The sequence below is a fragment of the Rhincodon typus genome, chromosome 5 (assembly GCF_021869965.1).
Source record: "Rhincodon typus isolate 14 chromosome 5, sRhiTyp1.1, whole genome shotgun sequence".
In the NCBI taxonomy this organism is placed as follows: domain Eukaryota; kingdom Metazoa; phylum Chordata; class Chondrichthyes; order Orectolobiformes; family Rhincodontidae; genus Rhincodon; species Rhincodon typus.
This window is the reverse complement of record NC_063336.1, coordinates 90,014,046-90,026,794: the sequence shown is the minus strand read 5'-3', so window position 1 is coordinate 90,026,794 and position 12,749 is coordinate 90,014,046. Positions and strand designations below refer to the sequence as shown.

General features: G+C 42.4%; 1 protein-coding gene across 2 annotated transcripts in view; it reads right to left on the bottom strand.

Moving 5' to 3' along the window:
* Positions 1-12,749, bottom strand: part of elovl5 (ELOVL fatty acid elongase 5) — a 99,746-nt gene that overhangs the window by 44,216 nt on the left and 42,781 nt on the right. The window contains exons 1-2 of one of the 2 annotated variants that reach the window (XM_048597160.1): positions 12,223-12,243; positions 11,663-11,729 (exon numbers count right to left, since the gene is read on the bottom strand). In XM_048597160.1, coding sequence (XP_048453117.1) covers positions 11,663-11,720 — 58 coding nt within the window. In that variant the 5' untranslated portion in view covers positions 11,721-11,729; positions 12,223-12,243. Of the gene's footprint in view, positions 1-11,662; positions 11,730-12,222; positions 12,244-12,749 lie in introns of those variants that run through there. The other variant, XM_048597159.1, reaches the window with a different exon arrangement.

Genomic DNA, 12,749 nt, shown 5'->3' with positions numbered 1-12,749 from the left:
CAGGTCTGGCAGCATCTGTGGAGAGAAATCAGTTAATTTTTCAGGTCAAGTCACTGCCCTCTAAATGTTAACTCTGATTTTTCTCCACAGATGCTGCCAGCCCTGCTGAGTTTTTCCAGCAATTTCTGTTTTGGTACTGAATAGGCTGTCGTCTGAACTTAAAGTTGGTAAGAGACCAGGGCCAGTTGAATGTAGAACAGAATCACAGAATCACAGAATCCCTACAGTGTAGAAGCAGGCCGTTCAGCCCATCGAGTCCTACATTGACTCTCTGAAGAGCACGCCATCCAGACCCACACTACCTCTATAACCCTACATTTTCTATGGCTAATCCACCTAATGTGCACTCCCTGGACACTATGGGCAATTTAGCATGGTCAATTCATTTAACCTGTGCATATTTGGATTGTGGAAGGAAACCAGAGCACCCACAGGAAACCCATGCAGACATGGAGAGAATATGCAAACCTCACACAGACAGTCACCCAAGGGTGGAATTGAACCCAGGTCCCTGGCACTGTGAGCCAGCAATGGTAACCACTGAGCCACTGTACCCAAGGATTCTGATCACGGCAGCCTACATTAATAGAGTTAAACATTTCTCTTCTATCCTGACTTGTATTCCAATCAGCACAATGTAACAGATGGCAATCAAAATCTCATAAGGCTCTAAATGAAAGAGAATCCACAATACAGGTGCAAGGGCAGTACAGAGGATAGCGAAAGCCTCACATCATGGTACCAAGAACAGGGTTTTCAGATCGCTAAGAAATTATATATTACCCTGCAAAAACAAAATCATTTACATATGAACCTGCAGTGAGTATTACTGACATGTAGCCTCAGATGCATGTCACAGCTGAAATGGTTGACAAACGTTTTGACATCCACACAAATATACTTTCTACACACAGGCCATTGAATAACAAGCAAGAATGTGGAGCGTGCACAATCGCTGAATTGTTAAAATGTAGGACAGAGCCATTTGGCCCATTGCATATCTGCTAGCTCTCCGAATATGCACACCACTGAGTGCCATCCTCCCACCTTGACCCTGCAATCCAGTTCATTCTTGGCTTTTCAGATATTAATCTAATTCCATGTTGAATACACAACGGAATCTGGCACCACCACATCTCAGGCAGTGCATTCCGGAATACTACCATTTGTTAAGTGAATAATAATCTCCTCACATTACCATTGATCCTTTTGTCAATTATCTTAAATCTGCGCCCTTCTGTCCTCATTCTCAATTCTTCCACCAGTTGGAACAGCTTTTCCCTATCTATGCTATTCTGACACTGCATGACTTTGAATACCTTTATCAAATCTCTGAAACTTCTCTTCTCCAAGATGAGTAGTACAGGTACATACAACTTTAACTTATCTATGTAATTGAAGTTGCTCATCCTTGGAATCATTCTCATGAATCTTTTCTGCACTTCCTCTAACTGCTTCACAACTTTCTCAGAACTGGATGCAACACTTAAACCCAGGTTTAAATTCTCTTCCTCTTACATGGTATGCCTTTGTTAATGAAGCCTAGAATACTGTGTTTTTTATTGACTGTTCTCCACCTGTCTTGCTACCTTCAGTGACTAATGCACATTTACCCCCAGGTCCCTTTATCCCTGCACCACCTTTAGAATTAATCCAATATCTTATATTGTCTTTCTGTGCTTTTCCTACCAAAATGAATCAATTCATACCTCTCAGCATTAAATTGCATCTGCCATTTGTCCAACCCACCTTCGTTTGTCCATGACTTTTTGAAGTTCTATACTATCCTTCTTGTAATTCACAATATTTCCGAGTTTTGCATCGGCCGTAAATTTTGAAATTGTACCTTGTGCACAAAGGTCTAAATCATTAACGTACATATAAGGAAAAGCTGCAAACCACTGCAAACCATCCTCCAGCCTATCCTAATGGAAGAATCTCTTAACCACTATTCTCTGCTTTCTGTCACTCAGCCAAATTCATATCCCCATTGCTACCATCTTTTTAATCCATACGCTACAGTTTTCCTGACAAGTCTGTCATGCAGCCTTTTGGAAACCCAAGTACATCACATCGACAGCATCGTCCTCATCTAGCCTCTCTGACACCTCTTCAAAAGCACTAACAAATTAGTTAAACATGATTCACCTTTAAGAAATCCATATCGGCTTTCCTTAATTAACCTGCGTTTGCGAAAATGACTGCTAATCTTATCCAGAATTATTATTTCTAGGAGCTTCTCACCACTGAAGTTAAACTGTCTGGGCTATAGTTGCTGGGCTCTTCATTACACATTATTCAAACAGTTGTGTATTTGCAATCTTCCAATCCCCTTGGACCAGCCCTAAGTCTAAGAACGACTGAAACTACAGCCAGGACCTCTGGAATTACCACCTTCAGTTCCATCAGAATCCTTGGATACATCTCAACCAGAACTTAATTAGCTTTAAGTACAAGTGACAGCATATCCAATAACTCTTTCTTATTGATGTTAGACTCTTCGAGTGTCTGAATTTCCTTCTTTTTCACCATGATCTGGGCAACACCTTCCTTGGGAAAGAAAATACAAGGTATTAATTTAATATCTCAGCCTTGTCCCTGCTTCAATGTGTGAGACCACATTTTAGGTACCTACTGATCCAAGTTGACTATGTCCAAACTGTTTGTTCTTCAAAATGTACCCCATCATTTAGTTACTGTTTTGCCTGCCAACTTATAATTCTACGTTTTCTGGTCCAACTCTGTTATAAACACATTCAAGTTGGCTTTCTCCCAGTTAACTTTTACTCAGCAATGTTCTTTGTCCTTTTGCATAGTCAGCCTAAGTCAATAATTGGCCACTTACAGGCTGGGGAGAAGTTTGGGAGGGTGGCGATAAGGCTACTGGAAAATTATATGTCCTAGTACTCCCCAACCCTCCAAAATATGCTGGACAGAGACAGTATGATTCAATCCACTGTCAACAAGCTGCAGCCAAAAGGTCCATGACCTGCACTATACAGACAGCTCAAACGGTTATGTAAGGATCTGGGACAACCTTTAGTTTGCTATGTCTGGAGCCAATATCTCTTGCCTCAGGACGGATTTCATAACTGTGGAAAAAGTACACAGAAGGGCAATGTGTATTTACAGTCTACGAACTATAAAGAGAAGGCTTTTGAGGGGATGTTGCACAGATATCTATAGAATATCGAGGGCATGGCGGTCATGCAAGGAGATAGTGAACATGAGGTATTGAGGTCAGGAAGAATGCAAGGTCACAAATCCAAACGAAAGTTGGATATCTGAATTTAAGAATGGAAGACGATTTGAGGGAATGTAGTGAAGGTTGATTCACTTCAGTCTTCATGAGAATCCAGGATAAATTTCTAGAAAAATGGGTGATCTAGGCATTTGGAAATGATTCTGAAGAATAGCTAGTGGGCTTGCTTTATTGTCTAAAGAATGTCTGAGCAGAACTGGTTTTTAAATAAAGCACTTGCTGCATGCCTCAATACTTTTTTAACCTTTGCCTGGAACTGAGGCAAAAGAAATGGGTTGGTAGCAACTGAAACATGATCTGGCGGACTGTGGGCCAGGGATGAGGTATGAGGTGGGCTGCTTTTTCTTTCCTGAATGTAGAAGCATAAACGTCACAGAGACAGAGTCAAACCTCAGCTTTGTTTGGTCTGTAAGGCTCAGTACCATCCCAGATCAGCCAATAACCTATCCAAGGACCACGAGAGGATTCATTTATCGATGGAGCATTGTGTGTTCTGGTCATCCTAGAAACAATCTAAATTTCCACTGAGTCTCTCTCAGGAAATGTACAGTACACAGCCACTCTGTCTATTGGAGTAAACACAAGGGATATCACAACTGCATACTGCAGTTCCCCGTGAAGACTGAGGATGGGTGACGTGGATGAGTGGCTCAGTGGTTAGCACTGCTGTCTCACAGCACCAGGCACAGGGGATCAATTCCAATCTCAGGCGACCGTCTGTGTGAAGTTTGCACAGCTCTCCCAGTGTCTGCGTGGGCTTCCTCTGGGTACTCCAGTTTCCTCCCACAGTCCAAAGATGTGCAGGCTAGGAGCATTGGCCATGCTAAATTACCCATAGTGTGCAGGCTAAGTGGGTTAACCATAGGAAAATACAGAGTTACAGGGATAGGGTAGGGAAGGATGCTTTTCAGAGGGTCAGTGTGGACTCAATGGGCCAAATGGCCTGCTTCTACACTGTGGGGAATTCTATGATTCTGAGACCTATCTGGTTCACTAATACCTATTAAGGAAGGAAAACTGCCATTCTTACGTGGCCTGGTCTACATCCAACTCCAGAACCAATGAATGTGGTTGACTCTCAACCGTCCTCTGAAATAGCTGACCCAAACTTGGGCAATCAGTGACTCCTACATCACATGAATGAATGAAAACAAAACCCATAGTGAGCACCGCTGTCTCTTTGAGCCTATTCAGAACCCACATGCGGGTCAAAAAATATGGCCTCCCATATATCAAGTTAGCCTTTTTGCTAAAACAAATCATACTGAAAGCATGACAGCTGTAGACCACCATTTGAGAAGACCAGAATTCTGAATGTCAAAAAATTAAATTAGAAGTTATGAGTTGAATTTAATTTTAAAAGTAAAACCATCTCATTAATAATTATTGACAGAAGGACTTTGAACTGAAAATTTTAGTCTGCTTCGCACTCCACAGACGACAGCTGATGTGCCAAGTGTTTGCACTAGCACATTCTATATTTAGTTGTGATTTTTGGCATCAGAAGGACCACCTCCTCTCACCTCCAATAACATCACCTGCCTTTGCTCCTACCCCAGCCCATCTGCTGCTGAGGTTGTCAGCTGGATTCAACTGTTTCATTGCTCATATACATAGAATCATAAAATCCCTACAGTATGGAAGCAGGGCATGCAGCCCAGTGAGTTCATACTGACCCTCCAAAGATCATCCCGACCAGACCCACCACCCCTCTACACTATACCTGTAACCCTGCATTTACCGTGGTTAACCCACCTAGCCTGCACATCTCTGGACACTACGGGCAATTTGGCATGGCCATTCGACCTAACCTGCCCATCTTTAGACTGTGGGAGGAAACTGGAGCACCCGGAGGAAACCCACATAGATACTGGCAAAATGTGCAAACTCTACACAGTTACCCAAGTGTGGAATCAAACTCAGGTCCCCAGATTATTGCTGGAATCCCTTCCTTCAAACTGTAAACATCAACACAGCCAAAACACTGCTGCACTTAACCCCTTCTGCTGGAAGTCCCATTCACTCAGCACTTGTTGACCAACCCACATTAGTGCCTGGTTCTCTGGTGCCTCAAATTCAAAATTCAACATGTGTAAATTCTATCATTGCTTCATGGCCTTTCCCCTTTTTACCTCTGTAATATCCTCCAGACCAACAGCTCCCTTCCCAATCTCTCTACTTCCAGAATTTTTTTTATGCATTCATGGAATCAGGGCATCACTGGCTAGGCCAGCATATATTGCTCATCCCTGATAGCCCAGCGGGCAGTTCAGAGTCAACCACATTGTTGTTCATCTGGAGTCACAAGTAGGCCAGACCAGGTAAAGATGAGAGTTTTCTTCCTTAAAGGGAAGAATTTAGTGAACCAGAGGGGTTTCTCTGACAATTGACAATGGTTTCATGCATATCATTAGACTGTTACCTCCAGATTGTTTTTTTTAAAATTTAATTCAAAATTCCACCATCTGACATGGCAAGATTCGAACCCAGGTCCCCAGGACATTACCTGGATCTCTGGAATAACACTCCAGTAAGAACACCACTAAGGCCATCAGCTCCCCAATTCTTGGCTCTTTTTGCATTTGCCTACCCCATCCATCACACTTCCATTGCTGACCCTACCTTCAGTGACTTTGGCATCAAGCTCCTGAATCCAGAACCAGGGGTCACAGTCAAAAGGCTGTCAGGATTGCCATTTAGGACTGAGATGAGGAGAAATCTCTTCACCCAGAAAGTGGTGAGCCTTTGGAATTCTCTGTCACAGAAAGCAATTGAGGCCAAAACACTGAATATTTTCAACAAAGGAGTTAGTTATAGTTCTTAAGGCTAAAGGAATCCAAGGGTTAAAGGAGAAAGTGGGAACAGGGTATTGAGTTGGATGATCAGCCATGATCATATTGAAAGGCAGAACAGGTTTGAAGGGCTGAATGGCCTATTCCTGCTCCTATTTTCTGTTTTCATTCAGTCTTAAAACCACCACTAAATTTCTACACCAGTAAATTTTCAAAGCTTCTTTAAAATCCTGCTCTTTGATCACGTTCATGGTTACCCCTCTTAGTACATCTTTCTTTGACTTGGCATCCATTCTCTGTGGAGTGCCTTGTGCCATTTTTCTACATAAAATGTGCAAGAACAGCAAGTCTTTAATGCAATTGAAGCAACTGGAAGAATTATCAAGGTCCAAACCGACTCCAGAATGGACAGGAGTGAGGTTCCCACTCTGCTCAGCTTGGAATCAGCTCAGCCACTAATATCCATGTCTCCCTTTGGCCAGAGGCAATTTTGACTCTCTACCAACACAAGAAGAGACCCAAGCTTCTGTGATTCAGCATCAGTTCTTTGAGCCGATATCTAAATCATTCAGAATTAACAGTTTCAAAAATGATGCTTCACTAGGAAGTTGATAAAACTAAGCCTGCAGTGGGTTTCATTAAGAGCCAAGTGAAGGGTTTCGAATGAATGGAAACAGAAACCGGCCACTGACAGTGGGCCAAAGGGCCACCTTCTGTACTCTGTGACTGTGTTGAAGATTCTCCTGCTTTCAGGAAAGCAGTGACAAGGTCTCTTGTAGGACTAAAATCAATCAATCAGCCAAGTTTGCACTCAGGGTTTCCAAACTGCTCAAAGTTCAGTCCAAAAGCGGCATTTTTCACAAGCCAGGAATGGTTAGGTAGATATATAGAGAGGGGTAGGGACAAAGAGGGACTAGGCAACTTTTACCTTCATAGAGACATAGAAAATAGGAGCAGGAGTAGGCTATTCAGCCCTTTGAGCCTACTCCGCCTTTTAATATGATCATGGCTGATCATCCAACTCAGTACCCTGTTCCCGCTTTGCTCCCGTTGATCCCTTTAGCCCTAAAAACTTTATATAACACCTTCTTGAAAACATTCAATGTTTTGGCTTCAATTGCTCTCTGTGCCAGAGGATTCCACAGGCACATCACTCACTGGGTGAAGAAGCTCCATTGCTTGGGCAGTGGACTGGAACACCCGTCAATCATAGAGTTCAAACAGATTTTACTTCTATATGGGGGTGGCCATTTTGTTAGACTAATTTACTGCCAAAACAGTGAAGGTGGAAATAATTGGAAAATAAACTTTGAGGGGGCACGAAGATTGAAAACTGAGACCCCCAACCTGAACAGGAAAGCCAAAGAGTTTTGGCTCCACCAGGCGCATGGGATAGTTTTGAGACATGACCCCTGTTTGGATATCAGCGTGAATGACAGGCTTGGCTTTCAGTCAGGTTAGTTGCCCGTTGCTAGTGAGAGCACAGACTGTGGGGAAGCTCCGATCTCTGGCCCTGGAGGGAGGTTGGGGCTGGCTGTTCAATTCAGGAAGGAGAATTTTGAGGACCACAGGGAAAGCAGGGAAAAGATGTCCTCCAAAACTGTCCTTCCAAAAATGACTCTTTCAAAGCCTAAATATACCTACAAAACCAAGACAGGCAAAGATTTGAACAATTCTACTAACTGGGATGCTAAACGCCAGTGCTCAGATGTAAAAACTTAGACCACCCTGAGCAAAAAGGCAATTAGACAGTGCAACAAGAACTACAATGGCAGGTTACGTGTCTTACAGAATGATTATGATACCGCTGGGATGGATGAATGGATCGAAATCTCTCGATGGATTTGAAACACAGGCAGCCACACTGAAAGCTGTAAACTCTTTGTTATGTGAGATTGTACAGACATTCTCAATACCCCAAAGCAATCAATGGAAGCAATGAATTGACACTTGAAAGACTAAAGCACCTGAAACTACAACAAGATCTCAAACAGGAAATTCCAATTTTCTGGGATTTAAGAGACAGAGGGTTTGAAGATCAGCTAGGCAAGACAATCATGCTGGGAGAAATGAGAAACTGAAGACAAGGAGGAAGATTGAGCAAATGGCACTTGATGATATCAGATAATGAGAACAGACAGCCCTGTAAATACATAGCAACTCAAAGGGGACTAACAACTAGCCTTCTGGTTAGACAGCTGGGAAAGTAACTGACTTCTTCCTTTTCAGATGCTCATGGAGCAGCTGTATACCCTTATTTTGGATCAGGGTTTGTAGTTTTACTTTATTTTTATCTAGGCTGTTCAAGCAATTGGACAGGAATGCCAACCAGACAAGCAGTTTCAACAGCACACACAAGTGTCACTGGTAATCTAGTTTCTTTAGTGGTATAATACTTGAAGGCAGATAACAAAGAAAACAGAAACCTAACCTACTTCAGTGGATGTCATAATGTATGCCATGAATCAACAGCTATCATGTTGTATTGAGAATGTGTTACCCCATTATCTCATATCCTATTGGCCAGAAACTCATGCAACCAACAATCAATGGGAGTAGGTTCCTCACTATGGGAACTGATCGTTTGATCGCCTCTCTCTCTCTCTCTCCTTTTGATCACGACTCGCTGACAATATGTATGAGCTATCCTGGGTGTAGCCAGCACATCTCATTCCCCATGGTATACTGAATACCAGGCAGTTTACTTAACTTCCTCAAGTGCTATTCTCTTGCTCCCAAAGTGTCATCACTTTTTTCAGCAGCCAATTTACTGCAGTTTTGCCTTACAACAGAGTTTTATCCAATGTATACTGGATTGGAAAACATCTTTTGACTCTCTTCCTATCGTTAAGAAAACCAAAATCACACAACGGGAAGATAGTAAGAACTGCCGATGCTGGAGTCAGAGATAACACAGTGTGGAGCTGGAGGAACACAGCAGGCCAGGCAGATCAGAGAAGCAGGCAAGTTGACATTTCGGGTTGGGACCCTTCTTCAGAAATGGAAGGGGTGGTAGAGAAAAGAAGCTCAGAAATAAATGTAGAGAGGAGGGGTGGGGCTGGGGAAGGTCGGTGGGATGGTGATAGCTGAGTGCAGGCAGCTCCACACTGTGTTATCTCTGACTCCAGCATCTGCAGCTCTTGCTATCTGTGATTTATAACCCCACTGTGAAGCGTCTTCCAAGGACACCCACCTTGAAGTTATCCTCCTCCCTCCAGAAAGACCTCCGTGGATCTCTCTCCCACTGCAACCCTCTGGTAGTCTCTTCGGTCCTGAAACTCTTAGCTCCTCCCACCTCACTATTTATTTCTGAGCTCCCTCCCCCACCCAATTTCTGAAGAAGGGTCCTGACCCAAAATGTCAACCTTTGTGGTCCTCTGATGCTGCCTGGCCAGCTGTGTTCCTCCAGCTCCACACTGTGTTATATCTCACACAATGGGGAGAAGCTTTCCGAAACTCTGAATGTGGCTCCAACTCTCTTGTGCAGGCGTTCCCTTGTGCAACTAGCATTAATTGTTATAAACAGGTGACTTAAAATTTCTCTTCTTTTAAAGTATGAAGAAGGAGAGGAGGACCAAAGGCAATAGGTGTGGTTAAAAATGAAAGAAAATCTGAGGACTGGAAAAATCAGAGTGGACAATCAAAACGCAAGCAACAAGTTTGGCAAAAATATGGTATGATGAGAAATATTCATGAAAAAGCAGACCTGTACACTTTCTGCATGATTTAACAGTACTTACAAACCTGAATCCTTTTTAATTCTCTTAGTCAATCTGAACATGAGCCTGCACAAAACAACTAAATGAATAAAATGAATAAAAGCTGATCCAAATTTGCTGAGGAGCTGCAAGATGTACACCAGGCAGACATTTTACCAGTTTAGGCAACTTGTGGCCTATAGAATCTATTCAGATTCTCTGTGCTGTTATTAACAATGTGGAGTTCAGAGATTCTCTTGGTGGCAATTTGTTTCTGTTGGTGAGAAAATAAGATATCCATAAGTCAGCACCTGATCAGTGCACGTGATACTTTTTCCATCTGACAAAAGAGGTAAACAACAGAAAATGACATACAAAACACAACGCTGCGAACCAAACACTCCGCCGCAGCGTTAAAAAAGAGCTTGTGGAACAAATCTCCAAATTACAAGATTTATTTTTAAAATGCCACAAATGAAATTCCAGCCATATGGAGGCAATGAAAATGGTCAGCAAGTTATTGCTATAGCGCAATCATAAAGGAAGAGTTTCAGAAGTTCATTTAGAGTTGAAGACTGTTGAAATTGGATGTATGTTCTGATATAATGCTATTTAAAAAAGGTCACATTTAACAACTCAGCAAATTGGAAGACATGAGGTGTCAAGAGAAGTGAGATAGCATGGGCAGAGGAAACAAAGCTTTGAAAATCACATCATGGAATATCTGAACTGATACTCGTGTCAGCTTTGCTAATTTCTCCAACAATTCTCTTTCACGGTGTTCATGAAAGTCTTAACTGTCATCGTTCTTCATCACCTCAGATATAAGGCGGCAAAATATCACACATCTCATCAAGCCCTTGTTCTTATTCCAAAATCATTGGCTTTTCCTTTATATAATCTGAACAGTCTTGTTTAATGTTCAATACTGGCTTAATATAGCTACCGTGGTATAATTTTCTGCAAACCCCTAAAGAAAGCAAAATGATTTCTTCATGTCATGATTCGAACATGCCAGAGACAGAGGAGATAGCAGTTCATTGTCATGAAGCTCCAATGGAGTAGAGACCAGAGACCAACAATGAAATCCACAAAGGGATAGCCCTTTGAGACACTTCTTGTACAGAAAGCGAGGACATCATTGACTGGTGTTCTCACAGTTCTTAAGAGGCAATGTTTGGTCTCACACACCAGCGATTAGATATAGCTTGTGGGGGATCGACAGCATGGGCTCCATCAGCCGCACAGAGCAGAGAGTACACTGCACAACGTTTCACACGACAGCTGTGCATAGCTCATCCGACTTGTTGAAATGCAGCCTACAATAATGAAGAAGCAGTATTGCCCAGTAGCACCCTTAGATTTTGACATTCTGATAATCATTAATGAGTTGAAGGGCACAACATTATCGTACCACGGCTTGTAAGCCACTACATTCGGAGGTTACTGGGAGGTCACCTCTACGGATGATAACTCCCAAAGATCCATGGACAGATAACAGCATTCCCCACAAATGAAAAGCATGTTCACAATACGATTATTATAAACTGGCTCTTTCAAAAAAGAAACATTATCCATCTTTAAGAAAAAAGCTCGCCTCGTATTTCTGGCTTTATTAATAACGTCCTAGGGTCAAGCTGATTAGTATGCCCAACACAATTCTTCTCAGCTCCCATTTGTTCATTATTTTAGTTTCGATACAGTACAATTAAATGCCTGGACCCATTAAAATAGCTGCACTCATAATAAGATGCACATTACTGTTATTAGTTGTGCCACCAACTGGATTACTACTTGCATAATGATGTTTTACATCTTGTAATATACAGTAAAATATTAATCACATGCCTGCTGAAACACTTAGAATGCATTTAGATGTTACTTCATCATGTATCAAAATGCTCACTTACCTCTTGGTCCAAACCATGAAACAAAATAGTAATTTAGTGTCCGGTCCACAGCTTCCATTTTTAAAATCTATAGTAATTAAATAAGAAGAGTAAATAGAATGGAACAAACAAGATAACTCAGAGATGTTTCAATGATGCTCAGCACATTTATCAGAATTGCTTATTTTCTGCACTATCTCCAGAGCATGTACATTGGTTGGTGGGGGAAAGGGGCGATTGGAACAGGGTCAGAATCTCCTGCTGCAGGTTGCAGCATTTGTCACTGAAGGGTGCAGAACTGCATCTGGGACTTAAGAGTATGACTACTGGCACTGACCTCCACAGCTATCTAATCGTTCCTTTTGACCGGTGTGTGTGTATGAAGAGCCACCTGAAGAACCAGTGCAGACATAATGCAACTCTCCAACTTTCCATCTCCTCCACTGAGGCATCCAGAGTTACTGATGAAAACTTTGAAGCCAGTTCCCTCCCACGCTATGTTTCCTAAGTCAGATTCTCTTCTCACACCACTGTCAACTCATGTCCCAATCCTAAAGCACCTTGCAGGTTGCATGGGTTACCTTTGAGCGGTGTTAGCAAGACTTCATTCTCGGTCCCTCTGCCCATGAACATTGTGATCAACGTTGACTGCCACAGCAATTGCTAACATGAGTAGGGTGCATCAAGTTGCCATGCTGTCTGCATCACGTTGTGGGGGAGCTGGGCACAGTGTGATCCCACGCCTGTTTCCGAGGGTTATCCAATTTAGTCCTGAACACAGTAAGGGTGATACTATCATCCAGTGCATGTACTGGGGTGCAGCTCTTCAAGGGGGTCGATCTCAGGAAGGTAAGGCTGCACAGTTTAGCATTTTTCAGACCTAAAATTACAAGGAGGAGATTCACAGGCTGCACACTGACAATTCATCAGTTCTGCTTTCTGCACTGCTAGTACCTAAAGATCATGGAAGCACCCTCTATATTTCAAACAGTGCTATCAGTCAACAATCAGGCAATGCTTTGAAATCGAGTACTTGATTACCACGCTTAGTAAGAATTTCAACCTTTCAATTACAAATTATGAATAATTATACTAAGATCTTCATTTT